General features: G+C 40.1%; 2 protein-coding genes across 4 annotated transcripts; both read left to right on the top strand.

The window, feature by feature from the left end:
• The first annotated feature begins 1,252 nt into the window (after positions 1–1,252).
• On the top strand, positions 1,253–14,689 carry LOC128602479 (cytochrome P450 3A30-like). 2 transcript variants are annotated; one of them, XM_053616319.1, is made up of 13 exons: positions 1,253–2,267; positions 7,162–7,255; positions 7,355–7,407; positions 7,624–7,723; positions 7,882–7,995; positions 8,120–8,208; positions 9,338–9,486; positions 9,939–10,066; positions 10,175–10,256; positions 11,019–11,179; positions 12,573–12,799; positions 13,419–13,581; positions 13,743–14,689. In XM_053616319.1, exons 1-13 carry the CDS (start codon positions 2,197–2,199, stop codon positions 13,860–13,862), a joined length of 1,551 nt encoding a protein of 516 aa, XP_053472294.1. In that variant the 5' UTR covers positions 1,253–2,196; the 3' UTR covers positions 13,863–14,689. The 2 variants fall into 2 exon arrangements, with proteins under 2 accessions (XP_053472294.1, XP_053472295.1); XM_053616320.1 differs by lacking the exon at positions 1,253–2,267 and having other exon boundaries at positions 7,216–7,255; positions 7,333–7,407.
• A 655-nt stretch (positions 14,690–15,344) lies between these two features.
• Positions 15,345–27,456, top strand: LOC128602484 (cytochrome P450 3A27-like). 2 transcript variants are annotated; one of them, XM_053616327.1, is made up of 14 exons: positions 15,345–15,570; positions 17,549–17,642; positions 17,742–17,794; positions 18,550–18,649; positions 19,059–19,172; positions 20,907–20,995; positions 21,088–21,236; positions 21,351–21,478; positions 21,560–21,641; positions 22,285–22,445; positions 22,560–22,786; positions 24,712–24,874; positions 25,012–25,139; positions 25,688–27,456. In XM_053616327.1, exons 1-13 carry the CDS (start codon positions 15,500–15,502, stop codon positions 25,114–25,116), a joined length of 1,536 nt encoding a protein of 511 aa, XP_053472302.1. In that variant the 5' UTR covers positions 15,345–15,499; the 3' UTR covers positions 25,117–25,139; positions 25,688–27,456. The 2 variants fall into 2 exon arrangements, with proteins under 2 accessions (XP_053472302.1, XP_053472301.1); XM_053616326.1 differs by having other exon boundaries at positions 15,346–15,570; positions 25,012–27,456.
• Positions 27,457–27,725: the final 269 nt, after the last annotated feature.

The raw sequence follows: 27,725 nt of genomic DNA on the forward strand, positions 1-27,725 counted from the left end.
ACTGCCTGTGTGGAGTTTCACATGTTCTGCCTGTGCCCATGTGGATTTCCTCTGGGTTCTCTGGTTTCCTCCCAGTATATTCCACACCTTTATTACCCATTACATGTTTACATTTTTTTACCAAATCTATTTAATATTTTTATTTCTGCTGTCTTGAGCAAGTTGGCCCAAAAAGTCCTTCAGGATTAATATATTTATCTTATTGAGTGTACGAATGTGAGGAAAGCCATCCTATCCAGAGTGCATTCCCGCTTCACACCCTGTGCTGTGCTCAGGTCAGACTACGGACCCACCACCACCTTCACCAGGAGGTCGCCTTTTTATTTTTATGGCCATATTTTATGGCTCCTCCTGCTGGCCAGCTCCAACTGCAAATTCCATGGCCCACTTGCAAGGCCTGTACACAGTCCTAGAACAGGTGGGTCCAGTGAACTACCACCTGCAACAGCTGGGTAAGCGAAGAAATGCACAAGTATACCACATTATGACTCCCGGAATGACAATGACTCCCGGAAACTGAACTAGGTTTTGAAGTTCGAAGGCTACCCCCTTCCACGGGTGGATAACCTGGTGGATCACCTGGGGAGAGCCTGCTTCATCTCCACCCTGGACTTCACAAAAGGGTACTGGAAGGTAGTTCTAGCCCCAGAAGCTCAAAACAGCATTTAGGACATCCAGTGGCCACTGGCAATACCGGATTCTCCCCTTCAACTCCACAGAGCTCCTGGAGTAAGGTCATCTTCTCTGATGAGTCCACTGTTCAGCTTTTCCCAACACTTGGTCGTCCCAAGACCTGGAGAGGCCTACAAGCCACAGTGTCTTGCATGCACATCGCCATGGATCATGGAAATTTTTACAGACTTTCCTCTGAGCTTCAGGCTCACTTTATTGCTATTTTGTTCCCTGCATGCTGTTCAGTGCACACTCTCTTTAACTAAAGTCCAGCACAACCAGAGAGAAAAACGCCCAGTCTCAGCCTCACTGCTTTCCAGTTCAACTTCACCCGTACTTCAATCAGATACTGCTCTGTGTGAGTGTTAAGAGGTGATCTCTCTCTCTCTCTCTCTCTCTCAATCTCTCTCTCTCTCTCTCTCTCTCTCTCTCTCTTTCCCACAGCATTCCTGCAAGAACAAGCAACAAACAAAGCACATACAAATACACTGGTGGTGCTTACACATATCTGAGAATCATCATCGCAGGTTACCTGACAATTCAACCAGCATCCTCTCCATCCGCAGCTGATGCTTCACCACGCCCCCACTGCCACACCTACAATAAATAAAAAAGTCACAGGGGGCACTATAGAGTCCCTGGGTAACTCCTGAATCCACTCTTTTGACAGAAAATGATGACACACACTTCTTGGTACAAAGTTTTGTAAGTTTTTGAGGATTCTAAATGAATCCCACCCCGCCCCCCCAAAAAAAGGTATAAAAGGACTAAAAAAGGAATGATAATGAAAAACTAAGTACAATAAATGAATAAGTAATCACAGAGGAAGAGAAAGGAAAAGAGAAGTTATTCTGGACCTACAAGTTTTGGTCCCTGAAACATTCAAATAATGGACCCTGTGTCTTCCGAAATATTTTACAGACCCCCTGATGGGGCATCTTTAATCTATAATGAATGAACTGGAGGAGGAGCTGATTTACAACTAAGTGAGATGAGACACATGGTCATCAGTGTTGAAAATGCTGGAAGTTCAGCACTATATTTGGGCAGTGGTAAAGTTAGAGGCGGGACTGAGATATGACTCAGACTGCAGCTTGTTCAAAAGACGTCTCTGCACTAGTATTAAAGATCCAAGTCAGACCAAAACTGATGAAGAGAAAGACATAAATGTTCACAGTTTCACACAAGTTTCTGGATTCATTACAAAATCTTTATAACATTATAACTTTATAACTTTCTTTCTAGCCTGCTCTCTGGTTCCTGGTTTCATAACGGAAGTTGAACATGACACCCAACACCCCCAGCTGTACAGAGATAAGCTGTGTGTGTGTGTGTGTGTGTGTTTAATCTGTAGTGTGAGGTCTAAATGTGTTCTCTTCCAGCTCTCTCTTTCACACTAAAGGAACCTCCAACTGCAGTGTCTCTGGATTTCTCATAATAATAATACTACTGCTAATACTACTACTACTAACAGTAATAATAATAATAATAATAATAATAATAATAATAATAATAATAATCAGGATGGCGTATTGGTGGAGTTTTTCGGCGGAGACGTGGGCTCTGATCGTGATCCTCATCAGTCTGATCCTGCTGTAAGTGCTGATTCACATTTCACTTTATCTCACTGTTAGTGACAGAAAATAATGAAGTGTGAAAAAGTTTGTACACCCTCAGGACTGTATGAGGACAACCACTTCATTTCATCAAATTATAACCTCTTATATAAAACCACACCCACTATTTAATTAAGTTAATCAGTCTAATTTATTCATTATGGTTTCTTTCATTCTGTTTCTTGCTATTAGATTTTTTACTGTGCTTTGCTTTGGGAACACTGAACTTGAGCCTGGAAGGCAAATTTATTTGATCCCAGGATGTTCAGTGAGTTTGAGTTCACAGATATCAAAATTGGTGTATGTTAACATATTACTAATAAAAAATAGACCACTATTAAAATGGCATTTTAATATTTTACACCCACTTTGATTTTTTAATTTGACAACATTCTCCACTCTTTATTTTTTATAACTAATTATAATTATATAATTCATTATAAAACACGGCATGGTTGAAATCTCAAATCTGATTGGTCAGAAGTTTGGACAATAGTTCCAGCTGTGACATGAATGACAGGATTATATTAACGCACATGTTCTTGTTCCTGTAGTGTAGAGATTAATTGTCTTACTCAAGCTAAGGCCACTCGTATTTACTGAGAAAGAGCTTGAGAGTATTTTGTTCCCCAGTATGGATGGTCTTAATGAAGCTTCCGTGAAAGCAGCATTTGATCGTAATCTCAAGACATTACTCAATAAGGAAACTAGGTTGCTTTTGCATGGCAGTACACTGAGGGAATCTGTTAGAGTTAAGAGAATTCCACGAGGACTCAGAATACTAAAAGAACCTACTACTGGACGTAACAATGAATATTTTTGCAACAAATGGTGTGAAATCATGAACAAGGCTTCCATTGACCTTACAGTCTTAGTTATAGACTTTGTGAGTAAGGAACTGGGTCGTACTCATCAACAGATCACTGAACGCTAAGAAAATACAAAAAGTCTTCAATTCTCTAGAGAATGAGCTCCATTCAAGCATCGATAAATAGAAGAATGAATTTTAGAAAATCAAAGTAAAGAAATATAAAAGACATGCCCTTGATTTTCGTGATGATCGAGTATATGTGTGGTGTAGTCCATCAACTGATGCCCTTAGATGTAGACAGAAATCAGTACATTTGATAGATACACATACCTCTGGATCTTCATCAGAGGGTCTGACTTCATCTGAATACCCCACAGATTCTGAGGGCCTTACAGCTCGGAGACATTTTTTTAATTCAAGGAGTGATCCTCCACCTCCCACACATTTTCTAGTTGATATGCCAGAACTCGTACTGAACTTCTTCATGTACAATAAGGAGTTCTGTTTACAGAAGGAGGGTACAGCAAAGGGAGCGGCATTTGCTCCTGACTATACCTGTTGATTTATGTCATTTTTGTAACAGGAACACATCTTCAACAACAATAGAGTCTTCTATAAACGATACATAGATGACATTTTTTCATTTGGATTGCACAGGACAGTGATTTGGATGATTTTGTAAGCTATTTAAATGGCCTTGTCCCGACGATTAATCTTAAAATGGAAACAAGCTCTGACATGATCATCTTTTTGGATACTTATATTAGTGTTAATGACACTACTCCACAGCTCTCTACAGAAAACCTACAGAACGTAACAGCAATCTTCATGCCAAAAGTTTTCATCGTATTCCTCTGAAGAAAGGTCTCCCCTATAGCCAATTTCTCCAGATTAAGAGAATATGTACAAACAATGATGATTTTGAGAAGGAAATGTACATTCAAGATGTACATTCAGTTCCTTCATAGAGGATATCCTGAACAGTGGCTGAGGAAAGCAAGTGAAAAAGTAAGGTCTACACCAGTGGGGTCCAGTCTAAGACATCCAAAAGATGTGTTGCACCACCTACACTGTGCAATGGTCAGGCAATTACATCAGTCATAAATAAACATTCTCATGTTCTCAGAGCAGATGACATCGGAAACAACATCTTTAAAGAGACTCCCTCGCTTATCAGTTTCTGTTATCTACCTGATCACATGTCCATGGGGACTACAGTACGTTGACAAGACAAATCGACAATTAAAGATCCGCATTAATGATGCTCCATGAGGAGGGCGGATTTTCATTCCCCTGTGGCCAGACATTTTGTAGATGTGGGTCATGGAATTTTGTGGTATTCAGAGGTTACCTGTCCTAGAAGAGGTGGTGATTTGAACAAAAGGCTTTTACAATGTGAAGCCAAATGGATTTATTATATGGACTTTGCACACCCTAAGGGATTAAATGAAGATCTCCAATTGTCATATGTTGAATATGTTACTCCATATCTAGACCTTTGTATTTTTTCAGCACACATTAATTTGTAAAAATGTTTTATACAAATGTGTTTATTTAGAGTGAACAAAACTTTCTGTGCATGGGAAAGTCTTCAGCACATATGTGTTTGCACTTTCTGGTTTCACAGTTAAGTGTGAGGCTGCATTTTTGAAAGAGAGAGAGGGGGAGGGGGAGGGGGAGGGGGCTGGTGAGAGAATAACTGTTTATTACAGCTATAGTGTAAGTGAGAACAGGAACTACTTTTTCCACAACACAATACCACAGAGTCTGTTGTGTGCTATTCTTTACATACAGTGGTGCTTGAAAGTTCAATTTTCTATATTTCTGCATAAATATGACCTAAAACATCTTCAGATTTTCACAAGTCCTAAACGTATGTAAAGAGAACTCAGTTAAACAAATGAGAAAAATATTATACCTGGTCATTTATTTATTGAGGAAAATGATCCATTATTACATATCCGTGAGTGGTAAAAGTATGTGCACCTCTAGGATTAGCAGTTAATCTGAAGGTGAGATTAGAGTCCGGTGTTTTCAGTCAGTGGGATGATGATCAGGTGTGAGTGAGTGAGCGTCCTGTTTTATTTAAAGAACAGGGATCTATCAGAGTCTGATCTTCACAACGTGTTTGTGGAAGTGTATCATGGTACAAACAAAGGAGATTTCTGAGGACCTCCGAAAAAGAGTTGTTGAAGCTCATCATGGTGGAAAAGGTCACAAAACCATCTGTAAAGAGTTTGGACTCCACCAATCCACAGTCAGACAGATTGTGTACAAATGGAGGAAGTTCAACACCATTGTTCCCCTCCCCTGAGTGGAGACCAACAAAGATCACTCCAAGAGCAAGACGTGTAATAGTCCACAAGGACACAGAGGAACCCAGGGTGACTTCTAATCAACGGAAGGCCTCTCTCACATTGTCTAATGTTAATGTTCATGAGTCCACCATCAGGAGAACACTGAACAACAATGGTGTGTGTGGCAGTGCTGTAAGGAGAAAGTCACTGCTCTCCAAAAAGAACATTGCTGCCCTTCTGCAGTTTGTTAAAGATCACGTGGACGAGTCAGAAGGCTATTGGAAAAATGTTTTGTGGATGGATGAGAACAAAATACTGTAGAACATTTTGGTTTAAATGAGAAGTGTTATGTTTGGAGAAAACACTGCATTCCAGCATAAGAACCTTCTCCCATCACATTACAGCTTGTGAAACATGGTGGTGGTAGTGTCATGGTTTGGGTCTGTTTTGCTGTATCTGGGCTGGAATGACTTGCCATCATTGATGGCAGAGATGGACACCAAAAAATTGTAAATGTAGATGGTACAATTTGGCCCTCTATGTTGCTGTCATCTTGAGTATGGCCTGCTAGTGCATCTTCTACACTGCTGAAGAACTGGTATGTTTTCACTGGGATGAACAGGCAGCAAATGTTGATTCATGACAGGCCCTTCTTGGACTGATGTAACTTCTTTGATTAGCCTCACTTTGCTGGCTACCAGGGAGTAGTCTGTATGCCAGTCTGCACTATGGTTCCTGTGGGTTAGGAGAACATTCAATAAATCAGCACATCTGGTGATGACAAGGTCCAGCTGTTGCCCATGGTGGGAAAGTACAGTAGATATTTTCAGGAGACCTTCTGTGACTCCTAGCCCTGAAAGTCAGCACGGCTCTAGCAATGTCTGGCCATTCTCACTCATCTTACTCCATGCTTAGATGTTGCCTCATCCAATACATTACAGAAGAGGTATTTTCCTTCTGGAATGGAGTTGGGATTAGGTCTGTAAATACTGAATAGACTGGGTGTGATGAAGACATGTGCAGGTTGAGGATTTTTTTTTTGAACCACTAAATGGAGGATCAACACAGAGGATGAGGGTGGTCTTCACTACAAAACCTATGCCATGCTGTCTTGGTTCATCTTGGGGCTTCCCTTGCTAAAGGACAGTGTAGTTGGCCTCGCTGATAGAGCTATTGTTGGCCAGTCTGGTCTCCTGGAAACAGGAGATGTCAACATTCTGATGTCAACACTCAGTGATCTCAGTAAGCCTTGGACACATGGTCGTAATGTTCCAACTTGCAATGTGAACAGGAATATTCATATTTTATTGAGTGTGCCTGGTGTAGGACATTGGCTTGCTTGATAAGGCGGTCTCTAAGCTCCATACTTTCAGTGGTGGGACAGCACCTTACTGGCTGAGGGCTGCCCAGCTTGAGGCAGGCGGTAGCTGTCTTGTGAGATGAGATTATCTCTCCCACTGTCAGAAATGACCCATGATCTTCCTTCCTATGCCAGTTTGAAGGAGGATATAAAAGGGTCTCACAGGAACAGATCAAGATCCTATGAGACATAGCCATAGCAACAATTGTGTATGATCGACATGAGGTCAGTTATGATGAAGTGAATTGTGTACAGTGCCCCCATGTGGTTAATCACTGACATACCACCACTAACATGTCATTATCAACTTTTTTTTTTTTTTTACCTCTACCTCACTGTGTTTTTCTCTTCATAATGTTGATTATATCGAGTATAAACTGTCCTCCTGTAATGTGTTGTTTTCAGGTACGGGTACTGGCCACACAGTTTCTTTAAGCGTTTGGGAGTTCCTGGTCCTAAACCGGTACCATTTTTCGGAAACATGTTAGAATATCGTAAGGTGAGTTTATATTATATTAAACATTATCCTATAAAAACTGCATTAAATGATAAACTCAGTGTCAGTGTTACTTACAGAATATCTTTCACTGATTTTTAGGGAATCCATAATTTTGATATGGAGTGTTTTCAGAAGTACGGCAGGGTTTGGGGGTGAGTGTGTTACTTTCACTTTATATTCTGTTAACAGAGAACACAATCCAATCATTCTGTAACGCACTCAACTTTAACAGTAGTTTTGATCCTGTGCTCCTGTACTTTATTTTTCCATGGTAAAGTTGACATTTGTGTGGAATTGCCCTAAATAATGTTGCAGTTAGTAAATATGATGTTACGTCAGAAGTCTGATGTTTGTCATGTTAATTGCAGTATATACGAAGCGAGACAGCCGTCCATCTGTATCCTGGACACCGAGATCATCAAAACCGTCCTGATTAAAGAGTGTTACTCTCTCTTCACCAACCGCAGAGTGAGATCACACTCTTACACTTAATACTGACAGACAGACTGAGAGAGAGACAGACAGACTGAGAGAGAGACAGACAGACAGACAGACAGACAGATGTTGAGGGGTGTACATGCTTCCTCATAGCACTGCTGAATGAATTTATTATTTGTTTTGCTCAGAGTTTGCGTCTACAAGGTCCTCTGTACGACGCAGTGACCATCGCCGAGGATGAGGACTGGAAAAGAATCAGGAGTGTTCTCTCTCCATCGTTCACCAACGGCAGACTAAAGGAGGTGTGTGTGTGTGTGTGTGTGTCCACACCATTAATTAACATGAATTTCTTTTAATGATTAAACAAATGCTTTGACATTCTCTTAATGATAATATTAATAGTGGATGTTATTTCCTGTTTCTCAGATGTTTGAGATCATGAAGTCACATTCTCGTTCGTTGGTTGAGAATCTGGAGAAGACATCTGAGCGAGGAGAATCAGCAGATATACGAGAGTAAACAGTTAGACTCTGATTTAACACATAATTCACAATCGCCTTGCATGTGTGTGTGCTGTAAGCTGAGCACTGTAAACTGCTTTCTGTGAAATATTAAAGCATTAAATGTTTACATTTACAGCATTTATCAGATACTTCTATACAGAGTCACTTACAGAAGAGCTTTGTAGTCTCTATCAAAAACGCTCTAGTTCACTGGGGCAGGAACCAGCAGTCAAGGGGCTTATACACTTGAGAGTAAGCCTGTAATTTGCAGCAGGTGAGAGTCCACAACATGCAGTCAAAGGGTGTTTGACAGATTATCATTAACAAGGTTCACAGCAAAATTTCCAGCTTGACTAAATCTCAAAAAACACACAAAAGACATGAAACTCACACTCCATAAAAAGTGAGAATTGGAACAAGGGGCCATTGTGTTCTTTTTCTCAGCCTTTGGGCAGGAAACAAGTTTCCACTTCATAATTTTCCTCTCTCTTTCCCATTTTTTGCAACATATCTTACAATAAAAATGGTTCTGTACATCATAGACACAATTACACTTTGTTTTTTGTGGGGAAGTTTGTTAGATTTAAATCCGATTATTTGCTATAAAACAAGATCTGTGGTGGTGGGCACAAAAGATTCTTAAACCAGCCCAACCTGGCAACCCTGTCTTTAACTGTCCTGTCTGCTCTTCCTCCTCCACTGAAAAATGTGAGCATGGAGCAGCGTGATTCCTGCCCCAATGGACCTTTATTAGTACTTGTTGCAGTTCACAGTTTTGAGCACTAGGTGAAATATGCATATATTTGTCAGATAGCAACCTTTTATATATATATATATATATATATATATATATATATATATATATATATATATATATATATATATATATATATATATACACACACACCTGTGGTGGAGGTGGGGGTAAATTTGTCTGAAACCTGTAAACCCTGATCAATGATATTACCTCTCATCTGCCATAAATTACAGGGTTACTCTAAAAAGTTACTAGCCTGTAAAATAGGTCATTATAGCATCTCCACTTATTTGTTTGAGGATATGTGGTTATTAAGGTTGTCGTCCAACACCAGAATCTATGGTTACACGCATTTCTGCATGTTGCTTGATTTGGTACTTTTAGGTTTTTCGGAGCGTACAGTATGGATGTGGTGACGAGCACAGCGTTTGGTGTTGATATCAATTCTCTGAACAACCCCAAAGATCCCTTTGTAACCAACTTCAAGAAACTGCTGAAGTTTGATCTACTCAACCCTTTGTTCCTCACCAGTGGTAATTTTTTGATATAGTATAAAATTTCAAAGCGGTTAAGAAAATGGATAGATAAAATGGTAAATGGCACACTTATATAGAGCTTTTATCCAAAGCGCTTTACACTGTGTCTCATTCACCCATTCACACACACACACCAATGGTAGCAGAGCTGCCATGCAAGGCACTAACTTGCCATCAGGAGGAACTTGGGGTTCAGTGTCTTGCCCAAGGACACATCAGCATGTGGAGTCATGTGGGCCGGTAATCGAACCGCCAACCCTACGATTAGTGGACAACCCGCTCAACCACCTGATCCACAGCCGCCCCAAAGATAGGATAGATAGTATAACATTTCAGTTCAGACACTTAAAAGTCAGATTTACTTTTGTATTTGTTGTGTTTCTGCTTCTTGTTACAAATAAGGATTTGCATCAACTGGTATTTTCTGTTCTCTGCCTTTTTCCTAATAGCGTTGTTCCCCTTTATCACACCAGTGCTGGAGAAAATGGGTATTTCCATTTTCCCAACTGCAGTGACTAATTTCTTTTACGCTTCCCTGCAAAAGATCAAGTCTGAACGTGTCGCCCAAAATCATAAGGTAAAACTACATTGGTTTATTTATTAACTCCTAAAAACTGGTAAAACTCCTTTACACACTTTAAGTATTATTGAGATTTTAGTGTTTTTTGTCTCTGACTTTCTGCAGAAACGAGTGGACTTCATGCAGATGATGATCGATTCTCAGACATCAGAAAAAGAGAATATGAATGGCAAAGAATCAAACAAAGGTATATTCCTATAGTAAAAATCTGACACTTTCATTATTCTATGTTTATTCCTAAAAAAAACCCTGAGATCTGTTTAACACAAACAGCAGATTATTAAACACAACAGCATGGTTTTGAGTTTACTACAGAGTTTCTTAGTTTTGGTTTTGTGGGTTTAACTCCATAGAGTTTGACTTGGATACTAGAGAAGTGAAAAGAGATTGTTCTAAAGTCCATGACCGACCCAGTAAAAGCATGACAATGCTCAAGGGTTTAGGGAGATTGATGTTGAAGGAAATTAAGAAGATAGAACTGAGATAGAACCAGATAGAACAAGAGAAGACAAAGCAAATAAAATAATTTTAAAAGTGTCAGTTTGTAGAAGGTGGCAGATGCAACTGCAAAAAAACCCACGAAAACTGTGAAAACAAGAAACATAACATAACATTGGACAGAGGCCAAAACCATGCAGAGTACAAACAAGACTGTGGCACACATAACAACAACAAACGCTTGACAGTTAGGTGCTGAAAAAAATAGAACTTATATAGGAGTGCTTATTATGGGTAATCAGAACAGGTGTGAATGATCAGTGGCACATGTGACATGTTCATGTGATCTGCTGGGGCTGATGGGTAATGTAGTTCAGTGCAGCATAACCATCACAGAAAGTAGGACCAAATGGTATATAGTATATGGTAATACATCACAAATCAGGGCAAAACATCATCATGATAAGACTTTGTGTGTGTGTGTGTGTGTGTGTGTGTGTGATGTATGAAGGTCTGACTGATCATGAGATCCAGTCCCAGTCTTTGGTGTTCATCTTTGCTGGTTATGAGACGAGCAACAAGACGCTGTCGTTTCTCTTCTACAATCTGGCCAGTAATCCAGACACGATGAAGAAACTACAGGAAGAAATTGATGAAACTTTCCCTAATAAGGTGATTCAATCAAGTTACAAAGGTGAAAAATGTGGTATTGTGTTGGACAATTGTTATATTATTACACACAAAGTGAGAATAGCAGAGAACTAGACTTTGTGACCAAAATATGTGTTGACACAAACCACGACAGGGGTCTACATAGAGTCTGTGACAGGGGTCTACATGGAGTCTGTGATAGGAGTCTACACGGAGTCTGTGATAGGGGTCTACACGGAGTCTGTGACAGGGGTCTACATGGAGTCTGTGATAGGAGTCTACACGGAGTCTGTGATAGGAGTCTACATGGAGTCTGTGACAGCAGTCTATATGGAATCTGTGACAGGGGTCTACACGGAGACTGTGACAGGGGTTTACATGGGTATCGAGACAGGGGTCTACATGGAGTCCGTGACAGGGGTCTACACGGAGTCTGTGACAGGGGTCTATATGGAATCTGTGACAGGGGTCTATATGGAGTCTGTGATAGGGGTCTACATGGAGTCTGTGACAGGGGTCTATATGGAATCTGTGACAGGGGTCTACATGGAGTCTGTGATAGGGGTCTACATGGAGTCTGTGACAGGGGTCTACACGGAGTCTGTGACAGGGGTCTACACGGAGTCTGTGACAGGGGTCTACACGGAGTCTGTGACAGGAGTCTACACGGAGTCTGTGATAGGAGTCTACACGGAGTCTGTGACAGGGGTCTACACGGAGTCTGTGACAGGGGTCTACATGGGTATCGAGACAGGGGTCTACATGGAGTTTGTGACAGGGGTCTACACGGAGTCTGTGACAGGGGTCTACATGGAGTTTGTGACAGGGGTCTACACGGAGTCTGTGACAGGGGTCTACATGGAGTCTGTGACAGGGGTCTATATGGAATCTGTGACGGGGTCTACATTGAGTCTGTGATAGGGGTCTACATGGAGTCTGTGATAGGGGTCTACATGGAGTCTGTGACAGGGGTCTATATGGAGTCTGTGACGGGGTCTACATTGAGTCTGTGATAGGGGTCTACATGGAGTCTGTGATAGGGGTCTACATGGAGTCTGTGACAGGGGTCTATATGGAATCTGTGACAGGGGTCTACATGGAGTCTGTGATAGGGGTCTACACGGAGTCTGTGACAGGGGTCTACATGGAATCTGTGACAGGGGTCTACACGGAGTCTGTGACAGGGGTTTACATGGGTATCGAGACAGGGGTCTACATGGAGTCCATGACAGGGGTCTACACGGAGTCTGTGACAGGGGTCTATATGGAATCTGTGACAGGGGTCTATATGGAATCTGTGACAGGGGTCTACATGGGTATCGAGACAGGGGTCTACATGGGTATTGAGACAGGGGATGGCACACAGACCAAGATAGGGGTGGACATTACCTTTGTCTTGTCTTTGGGTTTTCAGGCTGAAGTTGATTATGACACAGTGATGAACATGGATTATCTGGACGCTGCTCTGAACGAGTCACTCAGGTTGTACCCAGTTATTTTTCGTCTGCAAAGAGTCTGCAAGAAAACGGTTGAAATAAATGGTGTTACCATCCCAAAAGATACTGTCGCCTTGATCCCCACTTATGCCCTACATCGGGACCCTGAATACTGGACTGAGCCAGACACCTTCAAGCCTGAAAGGTACAAAGCATATATAAGCCGAGTTTACCCATCTACTTAGAAAAGTGAACAAATCAGTTCTAATTCATTTCTCAAACAGGATTCCATTAGTCCACCATTTTAGTAATTGCCTTTATCTTGAAAGGATTAGTTTCTCGGGGTGAAGTTCAGGAGTAGAAAATAATTTAGTAGTTGTTATTTGTTACTGTACTTATTATTTTGGAAGATTTGCACTTTTTTGCATAATTATTTTTGCCCCCATGTAAAATATTAGTCTTTAAACTTCACCATCAAGTTTAAAATAAAGTTAACTTTGTTAAATTAGCTACAGTAGTTGCATTTTGGAATTTAACTAGTTAAATCACATTTCTAGTTAAGTTTTAGTTAAGTAACATCAACTTGTTAAACTACCTAGCTAGTTATGTTTAATAGATTAACGTGTTAAATTAGCTAGCTAGTTACATTTTGTAAATTTTCTTGTTAAATTATATCATTTGTTTTGTTTTCATTGCTAATGTTCCTTAGTATTTATTTCAAAAAGGGTTATTATTAACCATTTGCTAACTAGAAAGCCAAATTCTAGCTTTGTCTGAGTTTTTAAAAAGTGTAGTTTGTTGATATAGTGTTCATATTGTTTCAGGTTCACTCAGGAGAATAAGAAGAGCATCGAGCAGTATGCGTACATGCCGTTTGGTTTAGGACCCAGAAACTGCATCGGGATGAAGTTTGCCCTTGTGATCATAAAGCTGGCTGTTGTTGAGATACTGCAGAAATTCGACATCAGTCTTTCTGAGGAAACGAAGGTCAGGATCTTCTGTCTCTAATCATGTAAACCTTGTAAAGCTAATGTCATGAACACTGGTAATATCTTAAATAATTCTGCTTTTAAAAGTAATCACTTTCCTGGCCGTATTGCTGTCAGCCATATTAACCATCATTCTTACTTTTCTTCTTTTCCAATCAGGTTCCTCTGGAGCTGATCAACACTGGAATTCTGGCTCCTAAACACCCCATAAAACTCAAATTCACAATTCGGAAAATGTCAAACTCGGACTCCTTCGACAACAGCCACATTAACTCATAAACTCTCAAATGTTTTCCTTATTTTCACTGTATTTCTGAATTTGACTTTATTTTTCAGAGTATTACAGTCAATCTGTATTTGAAACTGAAGTGGAAATGTGTGCTAGGTGTGTAAAGATGCAATGCCTGTGTGAAAAATTATTCAAACCTGTTTAGCACTTTTAAATGCCAATGTTATTTCATGTGTTCACGCTTAACCCCTGTGAGTCCTTATGGGCATTTTTGTCTTTTTCATTTTTTTTATTATTATTATTTTATTTTTATTTTTTATAATTTTGTCTGTGTTAATGCAAACAGCATAGTTTTTGTGTATTTTTATTGGGATTTTAATGTTTCATCCTCATTTGCTTTCATAAATCTATTTTAAACTAGATACACAAAATAGTTTCATTCAGGACCTTACAGACAAAAACGTCCCCATTGAAACCCATTCAAACTGCAATATTTAATCCTCATGACGTTTAAGCATAAAATCATGCATTCTGTGTTAACAGGCTTTTATTTTGTGTAGTATTTTCTCAGGTTTATCCTCTGGGGAAAATCCATGCTTTTCCTTTTTTCTGCTTCTGCTGAATTATAGAGTGCCGCAGACCAACTGAATAAATGATCACTCTAACAGGACACATCTGGGCAACAAGACACACCTGTCTGTCACATGTTCCAATATTTTTGATCACTTGAAAAATGGGCATGTTCAAACAAAAAAAAGGTTAAATTTTCTAAGTTGTTTAACATGTCTAGATGTAAATATCAGTAAATAAAAGCTGAAATTCTCTCTCATGTTCATCTTTTGATCTCAAACCCAAATGTCTTCATTGTACAGCAAAATAATATATAATAGGGCATATCATTCCGAAGCTTTCAGATAGGACTGTATACATGTGTGGACCTTGTAATGGATTCAAGGGTGAGTCCAAAATGTCTCTGAGGCCCTCTAGTGGCTGGCTGCAGTACAATTTTTAACCCCGCCCACTCTCATGTTAGTGAACTGAACATAGGCCAAACTTACATTTTAAGTTCAGGTAGAAGTTCAGTTGATCGTGATATCTCCCCCAGTATTCCATTACTATACATGCATTTTATGCAAGTTATTTGATTATAATTAAAAGGGTGTGGTCAGTGAGGTGATTGACAGTAAAGCTGGTTTGGGACAATGTCTACTGTTAAAAGTGCTATACAAATAAAACTGAACTGAACTGAATTGAATGACAGTCGAACCTCATGGACACACTTTCCAACAAGAACGGACATGAAGCTCTTAACAGATCTGTAGCAAAGCATGTTTTTTTCTGCTGTGAACTGTTCTAACTCACACACCACAGGAAATTCTCTGCATATTATCTGATGTGTTGCCCAGAGATTAGCTGAGTTTGTGTGTGTGTGTGTGTGTGTGTGTGTGTGTGTGTGTGTGTGTGTGTGTGTTTATCATTAATCTGTAGTAGGAGGTTTAACTGTGTTCTGATACAGCCCCCCACCCTCTCTCTCTCTCTCTCTCTCTCTCTCTCTCTCACCCTCCCTCTCTCTCACTCTCTCTCTCTCTCACACACACACACACACACACACACACACAGTACATGAACCTCAGACTCTGGATTTAATATACTACTAACACTACTACTAACACTACTACTAATCAGGATGGTGTATTGGTGGAGTTTTTCGGCGGAGACGTGGGCTCTGATCGTGATCCTCATCAGTCTGATCCTGCTGTAAGTGCTGATTCACATTTCACTTTATCTCACGGTTAGTGACAGAAAATAATGAAGTGTGAAAAAGTTTGTAAACCCTCCGGACTGTATGAGGACAACCACCTCATCTCATCGAAATCTCTTCGATATATAATAATCTTATATATAATCTTTATATAACCTGTTATATAATCTCTTATATAAAACCACACCCCTCCTTTAGATCATTAATACACAACTATTTCATTCAGTTAAAGTTCAGTCTAATTTATTCATTATTGTTTCTTTCATTTAGTTTCTTGTTATTGTTTGTTACATTCTCTTCGGCAACCTTCACCTTGAGCTAGGAATTTATCCCAGGATTTTTATTGAGTTAGATTTCACAAACATTCTTTTTTAAATGACTAATAAAAATATACCAGATCAGTTTAAAAGTTTGCACACCCTTTCAAAATTTGATGCAAGATAAGATCTACAACCCCAATTAAAAAAATAAAAGTTGGGACGCTGTGTAAAATGTAAATATAAACAGAATGCAATGATTTGCAAATCTCATAAACCCATATGTTATTCACAATAGAACATAGAAAACATATCAGATGTTTAAACTGAGGAAATGTACCATTTTAAGGAAAAATAAGGTTATTTTGAATTTGATGGCAGCAACAAAAAAGTTGGGACAGAGCCATGTTTACCACTGTGTAGCATCCCCTCTTCTTTTAACACCAGTCCGTATACGTGTGGGGACCAAGGAGACCAGTTGCTGGAGTTTTGGGAGAGGAATGTTGTCCCATTCATGTCTGATACTGGATTCTAGCTGCTCAACAGTCCTGGGTCTTTGTTGTATTTTTCTTTTCATGATGCGCCAAATGTTTTCAATTGGTGAAAGGACTGGAGTGCAATCAGACCGGTTCAGCACCCGGACTCTTCTACTACAAAGCCATGCTGCTGTAATAGATGCAGTAAGTGGTTTAGCATTGTCTTGCTGAAATATGCAAGGCCTTCCCTGAAAAAAACGTTGTCTGGATGGAAGCAGATGTTGCTCTAAAACCTGTATATACCTTTCAGCATTGATGGTGCCTTTCCAGATGTGCAAGCTGCCCATTCCATAGGCACTAATGCACCCCATTCCCTCAGAGACGCAGACTTTTGTACTGAATGCTGATAAAAAGCCAGATGGTCCCTCTCCTCTTTAGTCCTCTTTAGTTTAGAGGATGTGGCATCCATGGTTTACAAAAAGAAGTTCAAATTTCAGTTCATCTGACCACAGAACAGTTTTCCACTCTACCTCAGTCCATTTTAAATGAGCTTTGGCCCAGAGAAGACAGCGGTGTTTCTGGATCATGTTCACATATGGCTTCTTCTAGAGCTTTAACCAGCGTTTGTGGTTGGCACGGTGAACTGTGTTCACAGACGATGAGTTCTGGAGGTGTTTCTGAGCCCATGCAGTGATTTCCATTACAGAATCAGGCCTGTTTTTAATGCAGTGGCTCCTGAGGGCTCGAAGATCACGGGCATGTAATATTGATTTTCACCCTCGTTCCTTGTGCACATAGAATTCTCCAGATTCTCAGACTCTTTTGATGATATTATGTACTGTAGATGATGAGATATTCATAGTCTTTGTAATTTTACGTTGAAGAATGTTATTCTGAAATTGTTCCACAAATTGTAGATGCAGTTTTTCACAGATTGGTGAACCTCTGCCCATCTTTACTTCTGAGAGACTCCGCCTCTCTAAGATCCTCTTTTTATACCCAATCATCTTACTCACCTGTTCCCAATTAACCTCCAGCTGTTTCTTTTTACTAACACTTACTTTTCCAGCCTTTTATTGCCTATGTCCCAGCTTTTTTGAGACATGTTGCGACCATCAAATTCAAAATTAACACGGCTATTGTGTTATCAGTATTTTTACCCTCTACCTCACTGTGTTTTTCTCTTCATAATGTTGATTATATCGAGTATAAACTGTCCTCCTGTAATGTGTTGTTTTCAGGTACGGGTACTGGCCACACAGTTTCTTTAAGCGTTTGGGAGTTCCTGGTCCTAAACCGGTACCATTTTTCGGAAACTTGTTAGAATATCGTAAGGTGAGTTTATATTATATTAAACATTTTCCTATAAAAACTACATTAAATGATAAACTCAGTGTCAGTGTTACTTACAGAATATCTTTCACTGATTTTTAGGGATTCCATAATTTTGATATGAAGTGTTTTCAGAAGTACGGCAGGGTTTGGGGGTGAGTGTGTTAAAGTCTGTTTACTTTATGTTCACTGTTAATGGAGAACACAGTCCGAGTGTTCTGTAACACACTCAACTGGTTCTAAGAATGTTATGAATGTAACGTTCCTGCAACGTTCTGAGAAAATGTAAGGGAATAAGGACTGGCTTCATAAAGCTTTTATAATGTACCTCACACAAAGTTCCAGCTAATGTTCAGTTTTAATGTTTATACAATTAAAATGTTTATAAAACTTCTGTAAAAACATTCTCAGAACAACAAAAACCCGTGACAGATTGAACGCTCTAGTACCCAAAAAACGAAAACTTTCAGAACACATTATGTTAACCTCAGATTGGATAAATATATATATGTAGAGTGCAAACTTTTAATCACCAGCTACCTGATTAGCCAGTGGGATTTCAGTTAGCTAATGAACATTTATGCTATTATTTTTGTTGTTTGTTTGTTTGTTTTAGTGAGAGGTCATATTATTTTAGCTGTATGCATTACTATACATAGAGTCCTAATCCCAATCTTAATTTGCTAATTAATCTAATAGCTATCAGACTATTCATATTTATTTTTACTACCTAGTAAATATGATATTAGAGTATTACCATACACTGTCCCAAACGTCGCTAACGCTTAGCTAACCAACATGTTTTACTGTTTCATGTTCATGGATAGTGCTTTGTTTGTTTGTTTGTTTGTGTGAAAATAATTCACCTTAAACAGAAAGTGTTTGTGATTCTAAAGGTTTCTGTTTGCAGTATATACGATGCGAGACAGCCGGCCCTTTGTATCATGGACACAGAGATCATCAGAACCGTCCTGATTAAAGAGTGTTACTCTCTCTTCACCAACCACAGAGTGAGATCACACTCTTACACTTAACACTGACAGACAGACAGAGAGAGAGACAGATGGAGAGACAGACAGATAGGTGGACTGGGGTGTACATGGTTCCGAGTAGCACAACAATGTTTACTGTTATTAATTAAATGTTTGTACTGCTGCATGAATTTATTTAAAAGTATTATTTTATTTTATTAATAAATAAAAAATTCTTAATGGATAAATTACAGTAATAAATCCTTACACGTTAAAGGGTTGGGGTTAGGTGAAAGGGTTAGGTAAGAAAACAACAATACTTTGACAAATCTGTTCTTTCAGCAGCATAAAATCAAAGTGATTATAAATACTATTAACATCACATCAAACTACTGGATATGTAACGATGATTGAGTTTAACATCTAGTTTTTTACGACTTTTGCACAGAGTTTTCCTCTAAACGGTCCTCTGCATGACACCGTGTTCATGGCTGAGGACGAGGACTGGAAGAGAATCAGGAGTGTTCTCTCTCCATCATTCACCAGCGGCAGACTGAAAGAGGTGTGTGTGTCTGTGTGTGTGTGTGTGTGTGTGTGTGTGTCTGTGTGTGTGTTTGTGTTTGTGGGATTTTGTGGGATGATAGAATGAAAGGATCAGGGGGCTTGGCTTTGTGGAGCATCAGCTGGTATGTTTAGCACTAGCTTTCTTGCCGCACCACTCAGGTGTCGTACTGCTCTTGCAAATACAAGATGGCCTAACACTAACCCTAACCCTGACTGTAACCCTAGGGGAAAGACCACTGGCATCTAGGAGATACTGCATATCCCCTATCTAGTGAATGAATATTAATATAGCATGGTCTCTGATTTTAGTTCATGAGTTTATGTGAGCACTCTCTCTCTCTCTCTCTCTCTCTCTCTCTCTCTCTCTCTCTCTCTGTGACCTTTTTCTCGTCTCCTCAACAACCAATATCACAGTAATATGTCTTTCTCTCTTAGTTTCTCTTATCTTGTAAAAACATGCCACCACTCTCGTTTCATCGTATGTCGTGTACCCATGGCCCACCGTTTTTACCTCGACTGATGAGAACACTGTTGCTGAGACAAATGACTGTATGATGATTTGTGTCTAAGCAATAAGAATTAAAGCTATTGTCTGATATACATATATATCATCTCGTGATGGTGTGACGGCGGCTTTTATTCTCATCCTGATCAATTTCACATTTTATATTTTGTGCATCTTCAAAAGATTTTCTAACGGTTTACTGGTGTCAGAAGTGGGATTCCCAGGTGGAGGTAAGAATATTTTCTTTGATTATGTAAGGTTTGCTTCCATGTGGGAATCCTAGTCACCTCAATAGTGATTATGGGCTGTTATTACCTGGCCTATGGTGTTTTCTATAGGAAACTGTGGAATGTGACTCTGGTTTTTGTTGTACCCTGGAGGCGAGGTGAGACATGCATCTGCTCCAAGGGCAATTCTTCAATGGTATTGGGTCACTCTGTTTGTGATATTAACAAAGACGTCTTAAGCGTGACGTCTCTAGCAAATTTCACATTTTAAAATTTCTACTTCATCAAAAGATTTTCTAACACTAGTCATTATCAGCTCTTATCAGAACATTATCAGATTTTATCAGATCTATCTTGCTCTGACTGACCACATTGCCACTAAACACCTGAACTTTTTACTTGGTGTGTCTATGTGAAGCCGTAGTGAGAAATGTATGGCAGTACTGCTGACTCATGAGGCCAGGAGGTAGGGCAGGACGTGGTTGACCAGAGGTGAATGATAAATGGGTGGGCCTGGGGCGGTCTGACTCACTGTGATTATTAGCCGGAGCTGGTGTTTGAGCCATGTGAGTTGTAAAGTACTGTGTGGGTACCGACCCAGTATCTGTGGATTAATGGGGACTGTCTTAATTTGGATATGTTTGTAGATATCAGTCTTACAGACCATACTGTATGTGCTCCAGTACTTTCTTTTCTTTCCAAGAACACTTTTGGGCCTACCACCTCCAGCTTTGGCCACGTTGAGCTTTGGCTCCCTGACTGACTGACTCCCTGGCACTCCTCCGTACTGGGCAGCTGGTTTTGTCAGATGATGGAATTAAAGGATCAGGGAGCTTGGATTTGCGGTGGATCAGCTGGTAGCATTGTTTATTAGTTGTTTCTGTTTGGACACTGGAAAAATAATACTGTGTGTATGTAAATTTATAGATCACTATCTAGTTACCATGTCTAACAGTCCATCACCTTACATTAACAGTGGATGTTATTTCCTGTTTCTCAGATGTTTGGAATCATGAAGTCTCATTCTCGCTCGTTGGTTGAAAATCTACAGAAGACGTCAGAACGAGGAGAATCAGCAGATATTAAAGAGTAAATAAATACACTCTGAACAGATTACTCTTCAACATGCAGAAATTCTTCTGCATGTTGCTTTGATTTGATGGTGTTTTTGATCATTTTAGGTTTTTCGGAGCATACAGTATGGATGTGTTGACGAGCTCATTGTTTAGTGTCGATATCGACTCCCTGAACAACCCCAAAGATCCCTTCGTATCCAACATCAAGAAAATGCTGAAGTTTAGCTTATTCAACCCTCTGTTACTCATTTTCGGTAATTTATTGATTTGAGATTAATATTAATTCACAATATAATAAGACAAACCTAATTCCAGACATGTAATATCCAGATCTTCATCTTTTACATTCTTTTTCTTTTTTCTAATAGTTTTGTTCCCCTTTATCGGGCCGGTGCTGGAGAAAATGGATTTTGCGGTTTTCCCGACCGCAGTGACTGATTTCTTTTACGCCTCCCTGCAAAAGATCAAATCTGAACGTGTGGCTCAAGATCATAAGGTACTAAAAATACATAAAACCCTTTACACACTTTAGACACTACTGAGGTTTTATTGTGTTTGTGTCTCTGACTTTCTGCAGAGACGAGTGGACTTCATGCAGCTGATGATCGATTCTCAGAAATCAGAAAAAGACAATCAGAACGGCAAAGAGACAAACAAAGGTATTTTCCTCTAGTAAAAAAATCTCTCAGACAATATCATTATTCTGTTCTTCTGTTCTGTTCTGAGATAATGGAGGTCATGAAGATCAATTCTATACAAATTAATTATGATGAAGCAAAGCCGCAAATCGAAATAACTTCACTCAATACGGTGCAGGAAGTCTCTCCAGTTCTCTACTTTCCAATCTTTTCCTTTGTTCCCAGGAAGATAACATTTTGGTTCTGATGTGCAAAACAAGTGAACAAATCTTAAAATACTAGCAGCACTGGTTTTGAGTGTTCCATTTCTACTGGGGATTTATTTGGTTTTGTTGATTTAATTCCGTAGGGCTCGGCTTGGATTACAGAGAAATGGAAGAGATTGTTCTTGACCAATCGGGATAAAGCATGACAAAGTTCAGAAATTCAGTGTGTGTGTGATAGTGAATGGATTTGAAAAGAGAGATCTGACATCAGATAAAAGCAGAGAAGACAGAAGTAGAATGTAGTAGAATAGAAATGTGCATCAGTGAATGTAGAACTCAAAACTCTAAAACAGGCAACGTGAATCAGATCACATGAATCGGGTCATAGGTCTAAAATCAGGCCAGAGCATCCTCATGCATGATTTATTTGTGTGTGTGTTTGTGTTTGATGTCTGAAGGTCTAAATGATCATGAGATCCTGTCCCAGTCCATGATGTTCATCTTTGCTGGTTATGAGACGAGCAGCAGCACACTGACGTTTCTCTTCTACAATCTGGCCAGTAATCCAGACACGATGAAGAAACTACAGGAAGAAATCGATGCAACTTTCCCCAATAAGGTGATTCAATCAAGTTCTAAAGTTATGAAACATGTTTAGAAACGATACAGAGTTGACACAGAGACTCTGGCTGTTTCAGTCTCACTTATCCATGTCTTGTCTTTTGGTTTTCAGGCCGAAGTTGATTATGATGCTGTCATGAACATGGATTATCTGGACGCTGTGATGAATGAGTCGCTCAGGTTGTACCCAGTTTCTGTTCGTCTTGAAAGAGTCTGCAAGAAAACTGTTGAGATAAATGGCCTTACCATCCCAAAGGACACCACCATCTTCGTCCCCACTTTCGCCCTACACAGGGACCCTGAACACTGGCCTGATCCAGAGACCTTCAACCCTGAGAGGTACGAAGCAATCTTTCAAGAACAGTGATGGGAAATTATTTTTCTCGACTGTAATTAATTTCTCAAACAAGATTCCACTGGTCCACCATTTTAGAAATTGACTAGCCCTATTAGAACAGGATTAGTTTCTCTGAGTCTTTTACACATCTCCTCCATGATGAAGCTCGCTCCAGAAGGCAACTTAACCTAAGGCAGGAAGAACAAGGGTCTGCAGGTTGTTTTTTTTTATGATCCTGAATAATTGCAGTCATTTATTATGCAGCATCTACTGTTTAAGGAACTTACAATACAACTCTGTTCATTTATTTCCATAAAACATCCGGGTTATGCATGTAACCCTGTTCCCTGAGAAGGAAACAAGACGTTGCATGAGCTCCACGCTGTGGGAAGCGCCCTCGCATGTGACCGATATCTGAAGCTTGAGTAACATCATGCCTATTTATGGGCCCGCCATGATCAGGTGACGTGGCAATTAAGCACGTCATGTGATATATAAATGGCACCTGTGAACTGCATCATCAGCCTCTATTATCTGAAGCAAAGATGCAATTCACATGCACCAGTATGACAAAGCTATGCAACATCTCGTTCAGTTCTCAGGGACATTTACATTACATGCATAATCCAGACGTTCCCTTTCAAAGGGAACTCAACGTTGCATGAGCTCCACCCTGTGGGAATGACAATACCCACTCCATCATACTGAGGGCATGGCCTGTATAGAAAGATCCAAGCCCGAGTGTCACTGCAAGACACTCGAGCCCAGGCTGGAATGTATAACCAGGCTGTAATATCGAATGAATATGTGTGGCGTAGACAACACCGCAGCAGCACACACATCCTGTAAGGATACCCCGTTGGACAAAGCCTTCGAGGAGGCGACCCCCCTAGTGGAATGAGCCCTCATGCCCAGAGGCATAGATAGACCGCAAGCCTCAAAAGCGATAGAGATTGTTTCCACTATCGAATTAGAGATGCGCTGTTTCAACACAGCATCACCTCTACTGTTGCTGACAAGCAGAGCAGCAGCTGCTCCGACTTATGCCACTGGCTGGAGCAGTGGATGTAAGCACAGAGAGCCCTTACTGTACACAATAGGGCTATTTCTCTTGTTCCAGTGTGAGGAATGGAGGAGGGCAGAAAGCCTGCAACACTACTGGCTGTGCAGCAGACGTACGAACTCTAGGAATATAATCCAGCCTAGGATATAGGCAGGCCTTGGCTAATCCAGGGGCAAGGTCAAGGCAGGAAGGTGCAACAGAGAGCTTGTAGATCTCCTACTTGCTTGAGAGATGTCAGGACCAGCAGAAGAGCTACCTTTAGAGTCAGAAGCTTCTCTGAGGCTGACTCTAAGGGCTTAAATGGGGCACCTGACAGACCTTCCAGGACCACAGAAAGGTCCCAGGATGGGCTGCAGATTGGTCTCAGCCGCCTGATGCCACACATAAACCTCGAAGTTAGAGGATGTTGCCCCACAGAGGCTACATCAATAGGGGCCACAAGACAAAAAAATCGCCACTTTAAGCGCATACAATTTCCTCAGGGATGGTGCTCTAGCATTCAACATGGTCTCTACAACCTCAGTTGCGAGACCAGAATCTATGAGCTGGTGCCCCTCAGGGGCCAGTCCCACAGTTTCCATAGTTCTGGCCGAGGGTGATAAATCAGCCCTCTGGCTTGAGACAGCAGATCCCTGCGGATGGGAATCTCCCAAGGAGTGTTGTCCGGCAGGGATATTATCTCTGAGAACCATATTCGAGCTGGCCAATAAGGTGCTACTAGCAGCAGACGTAGACAGTCTTGGTGAACTCTTGCTAGAACTTGTGGGAGCAGAGCAATCTAAAGCTTAAATCTTAAGCATTTTAAGCTTATCAAAATTACTTCCACAATTAGTAAATCTACTACAATCCTCCATATTGTTTCAGGTTCACTCAGGAGAATAAGAAGAGCATCGAGCAGTATGCGTACATGCCGTTTGGTTTAGGACCCAGAAACTGCATCGGGATGAGGTTTGCCCTTGTGGCCATGAAGCTGGCTGTTGTTGAGATACTGCAGAAATTCAACATCAGTCTTTCTGAGGAAACGAAGGTCAGGATCTTCTATCACTAATCTGTTTAATGTCACTAACGCTGATGCTGACACAGAACTGCTTTACCTACTATATTAAAGAAATCACTTTGCAGGTAATATTCTTGTCAATCACAGTAACTATGTTTTCTAATCAGGTTCCTCTGGAGCTGAACACCATTGGACTTCTGGCTCCTAAACACCCCGTAAAACTCAAACTCACACCTCGGAAAACATCAAATTCCAACCACATTACCTCATAAACTATGAGGATAATTCATATTAGGTATATAATGAAATACAGTGCTGTGAAAACGTATTTGCCCCATCATGATTTCTTCTGTTTTTGTGTATATCTCACACTAAATATTTTTAGATCATCAAACAAAATACATTACATTGACATTTATTCATTTAGCAGACGCTTTTATCCAAAGCGACTTACAAATGAGAAAATACAAGCAAAAAAATTTTCTATGTGAGAAACAGGATCCAAACCCACGCCTCCATTCGGAGACCGAAATTCTCCTTACACCACGCGGAAAATCTGAACCTTGCGTCTGGCACTTTAGACCGCTCGGCCATCCTAACACAAAACATAAAACAAAGGTGACCTGAATAAACACATAATACAGTTTTTATTTTTATTTTTATTTTTATTTTATTGAAGCAAAAAAGTTATCCAACACCTATCACTCATGTGAAAAACTAATTGCCCCCTTAAACTTAAAATCTGGTTGTGCGACCTTTAGCAGAAATAACCGCACCCAAATGCTTCCGATAACTGGAGATCAGACTTCCCTCTTATTACTTTCTTCCTCTACTTTCTTCTAGGACTTTGGATCATGAAGGAGTGTTTTGGCAAAATTCAGTCGAGTCTTAATGTTCTTCTGGGTTAGCGGCGGTTTTCACCTCACCACTCTTCCATGGAGCCGTTTTCCCCCAGTGTCTTTCTGATAGTGGAGTCATGAACAGTGACCTTTATTGATGTAAGAGAGGCCTGTAGGTCCTTTGATGTTCTCCTTGGCTCTTTTGTGACTTCATGGATGAGTAGATCGGACACTTCTGGGAAGGTTCACTACTGTGCTGTTTTTCCATTTGGAGATAACGGCTCTCGCTGTGGTTCTTTGGAGTCCCAGAGCCTCTGAAATAGCTTTGTAACCCTTCCCAGACTGATGTACTTCAATCACCTTCTTCCTCATCATTTCTGGAATTTCTTTAAGCTTTGACGTAGTGTGTTACTGGGTAAGATCTTTTAACCAACTTCATGCTGTTGAAAAACATTTATGTATGTGTAGATGTGATGGAACAGGGTTTGCAGTAATCAGGTCTGGTTGTGTCTCGTCCAGCTGAACCCCGTTATCAATGCAGTTTCATAGATTTGGGGAATTAGTAACCATGGGGGCAAATACATTTTCACACAGACCCAGTTGGTATTGGAGAACTTTTTTGCTTCAATAAATAACATCATTATCATTTTTAAACTGTATTTTGTGTTTACTCAGATCACCTTTGTTTTATTTTCTGAAACAATTCAGTATGAGATATTCACAAACAGAAGAAATCAGGATGGAGCAAATACTTTTTGCAAATACAAATACACAGCACTGTAAAATAAAACAATAACAATAAAAAGAATAAATTATCCAACAAACTTTAAATACTGTTTGTGTTAAATGTCAGAACAACTCTCTCTCATTTGCACAAATTCATAGTGATTTAAATGTCATGTAGCAGATGTTGCTTGTGATTTTAATGTGATGTAGCATCAAATTTATCATCAAATTAAACCTGTAACTGTTCCAGATGTACAGTGTGTGTGGAGTTCCAGATGTTCTCTCCGTGTACATGAGGGTTTCCCACATTTGCTGCCCATTACATGTTTATAATTTTTCTTTTTACCAAACCTAATAATGCTCATTTGTATTGTCTTGTCACAATAATGTTCCTTCAGGATAAATAAAGCTTATCTTATCTGAATGAGTGTATGACTGCGTGTATGACTGCGTGTATGACTGAGTGTATGACTGCGTGTATGACTGAGTGTATGACTGCGTGTATGACTGCGTGTATGACTGCGTGTATGACTGCGTGTATGACTGCGTGTATGACTGAGTGTATGACTGCGTGTATGACTGAGTGTATGACTGAGTGTATGACTGCGTGTATGACTGCGTGTATGACTGCGTGTATGACTGAGTGTATGACTGCGTGTATGACTGAGTGTATGACTGAGTGTATGACTGCGTGTATGACTGCGTGTATGACTGAGTGTATGACTGCGTGTATGACTGCGTGTATGACTGAGTGTATGACTGAGTGTATGACTGCGTGTATGACTGCGTGTATGACTGCGTGTATGACTGAGTGTATGACTGCGTGTATGACTGCGTGTATGACTGAGTGTATGACTGCGTGTATGACTGCGTGTATGACTGCGTGTATGACTGAGTGTATGACTGCGTGTATGACTGCGTGTATGACTGAGTGTATGACTGCGTGTATGATGGTGTCCTGTACCACCCTGACCAGGATAAACTGAAGAAATCATCACTGTAAACAAAGTTCAGTACTACTAAAATAAACAGAACCGCAGAACAAAATTCCAAAGGTCAGTGTTTTACTGTTATGTGCACATCAACTTTGTCACTGTTACAGGTTTATTTATGGATGTTGACAGGCTCGCAGTCTGAAGGCTCGGCTGTACACTGCCCTTTACTGTAGCACACCTTTACACACCTTCTATTTTAACCAACATGTTATGTTCTAGAGGGTTCTGTAGTTTATGTGTAGTAATGTTCTAGAGGGTTCTGTAGTTTATGTGTAGTAATGTTCTAGAGGGTTCTGTAGTTTATGTGTAGTAATGTTCTAG

The sequence above is a fragment of the Ictalurus furcatus genome, chromosome 26 (assembly GCF_023375685.1).
Source record: "Ictalurus furcatus strain D&B chromosome 26, Billie_1.0, whole genome shotgun sequence".
In the NCBI taxonomy this organism is placed as follows: Eukaryota; Metazoa; Chordata; class Actinopteri; order Siluriformes; family Ictaluridae; genus Ictalurus; species Ictalurus furcatus.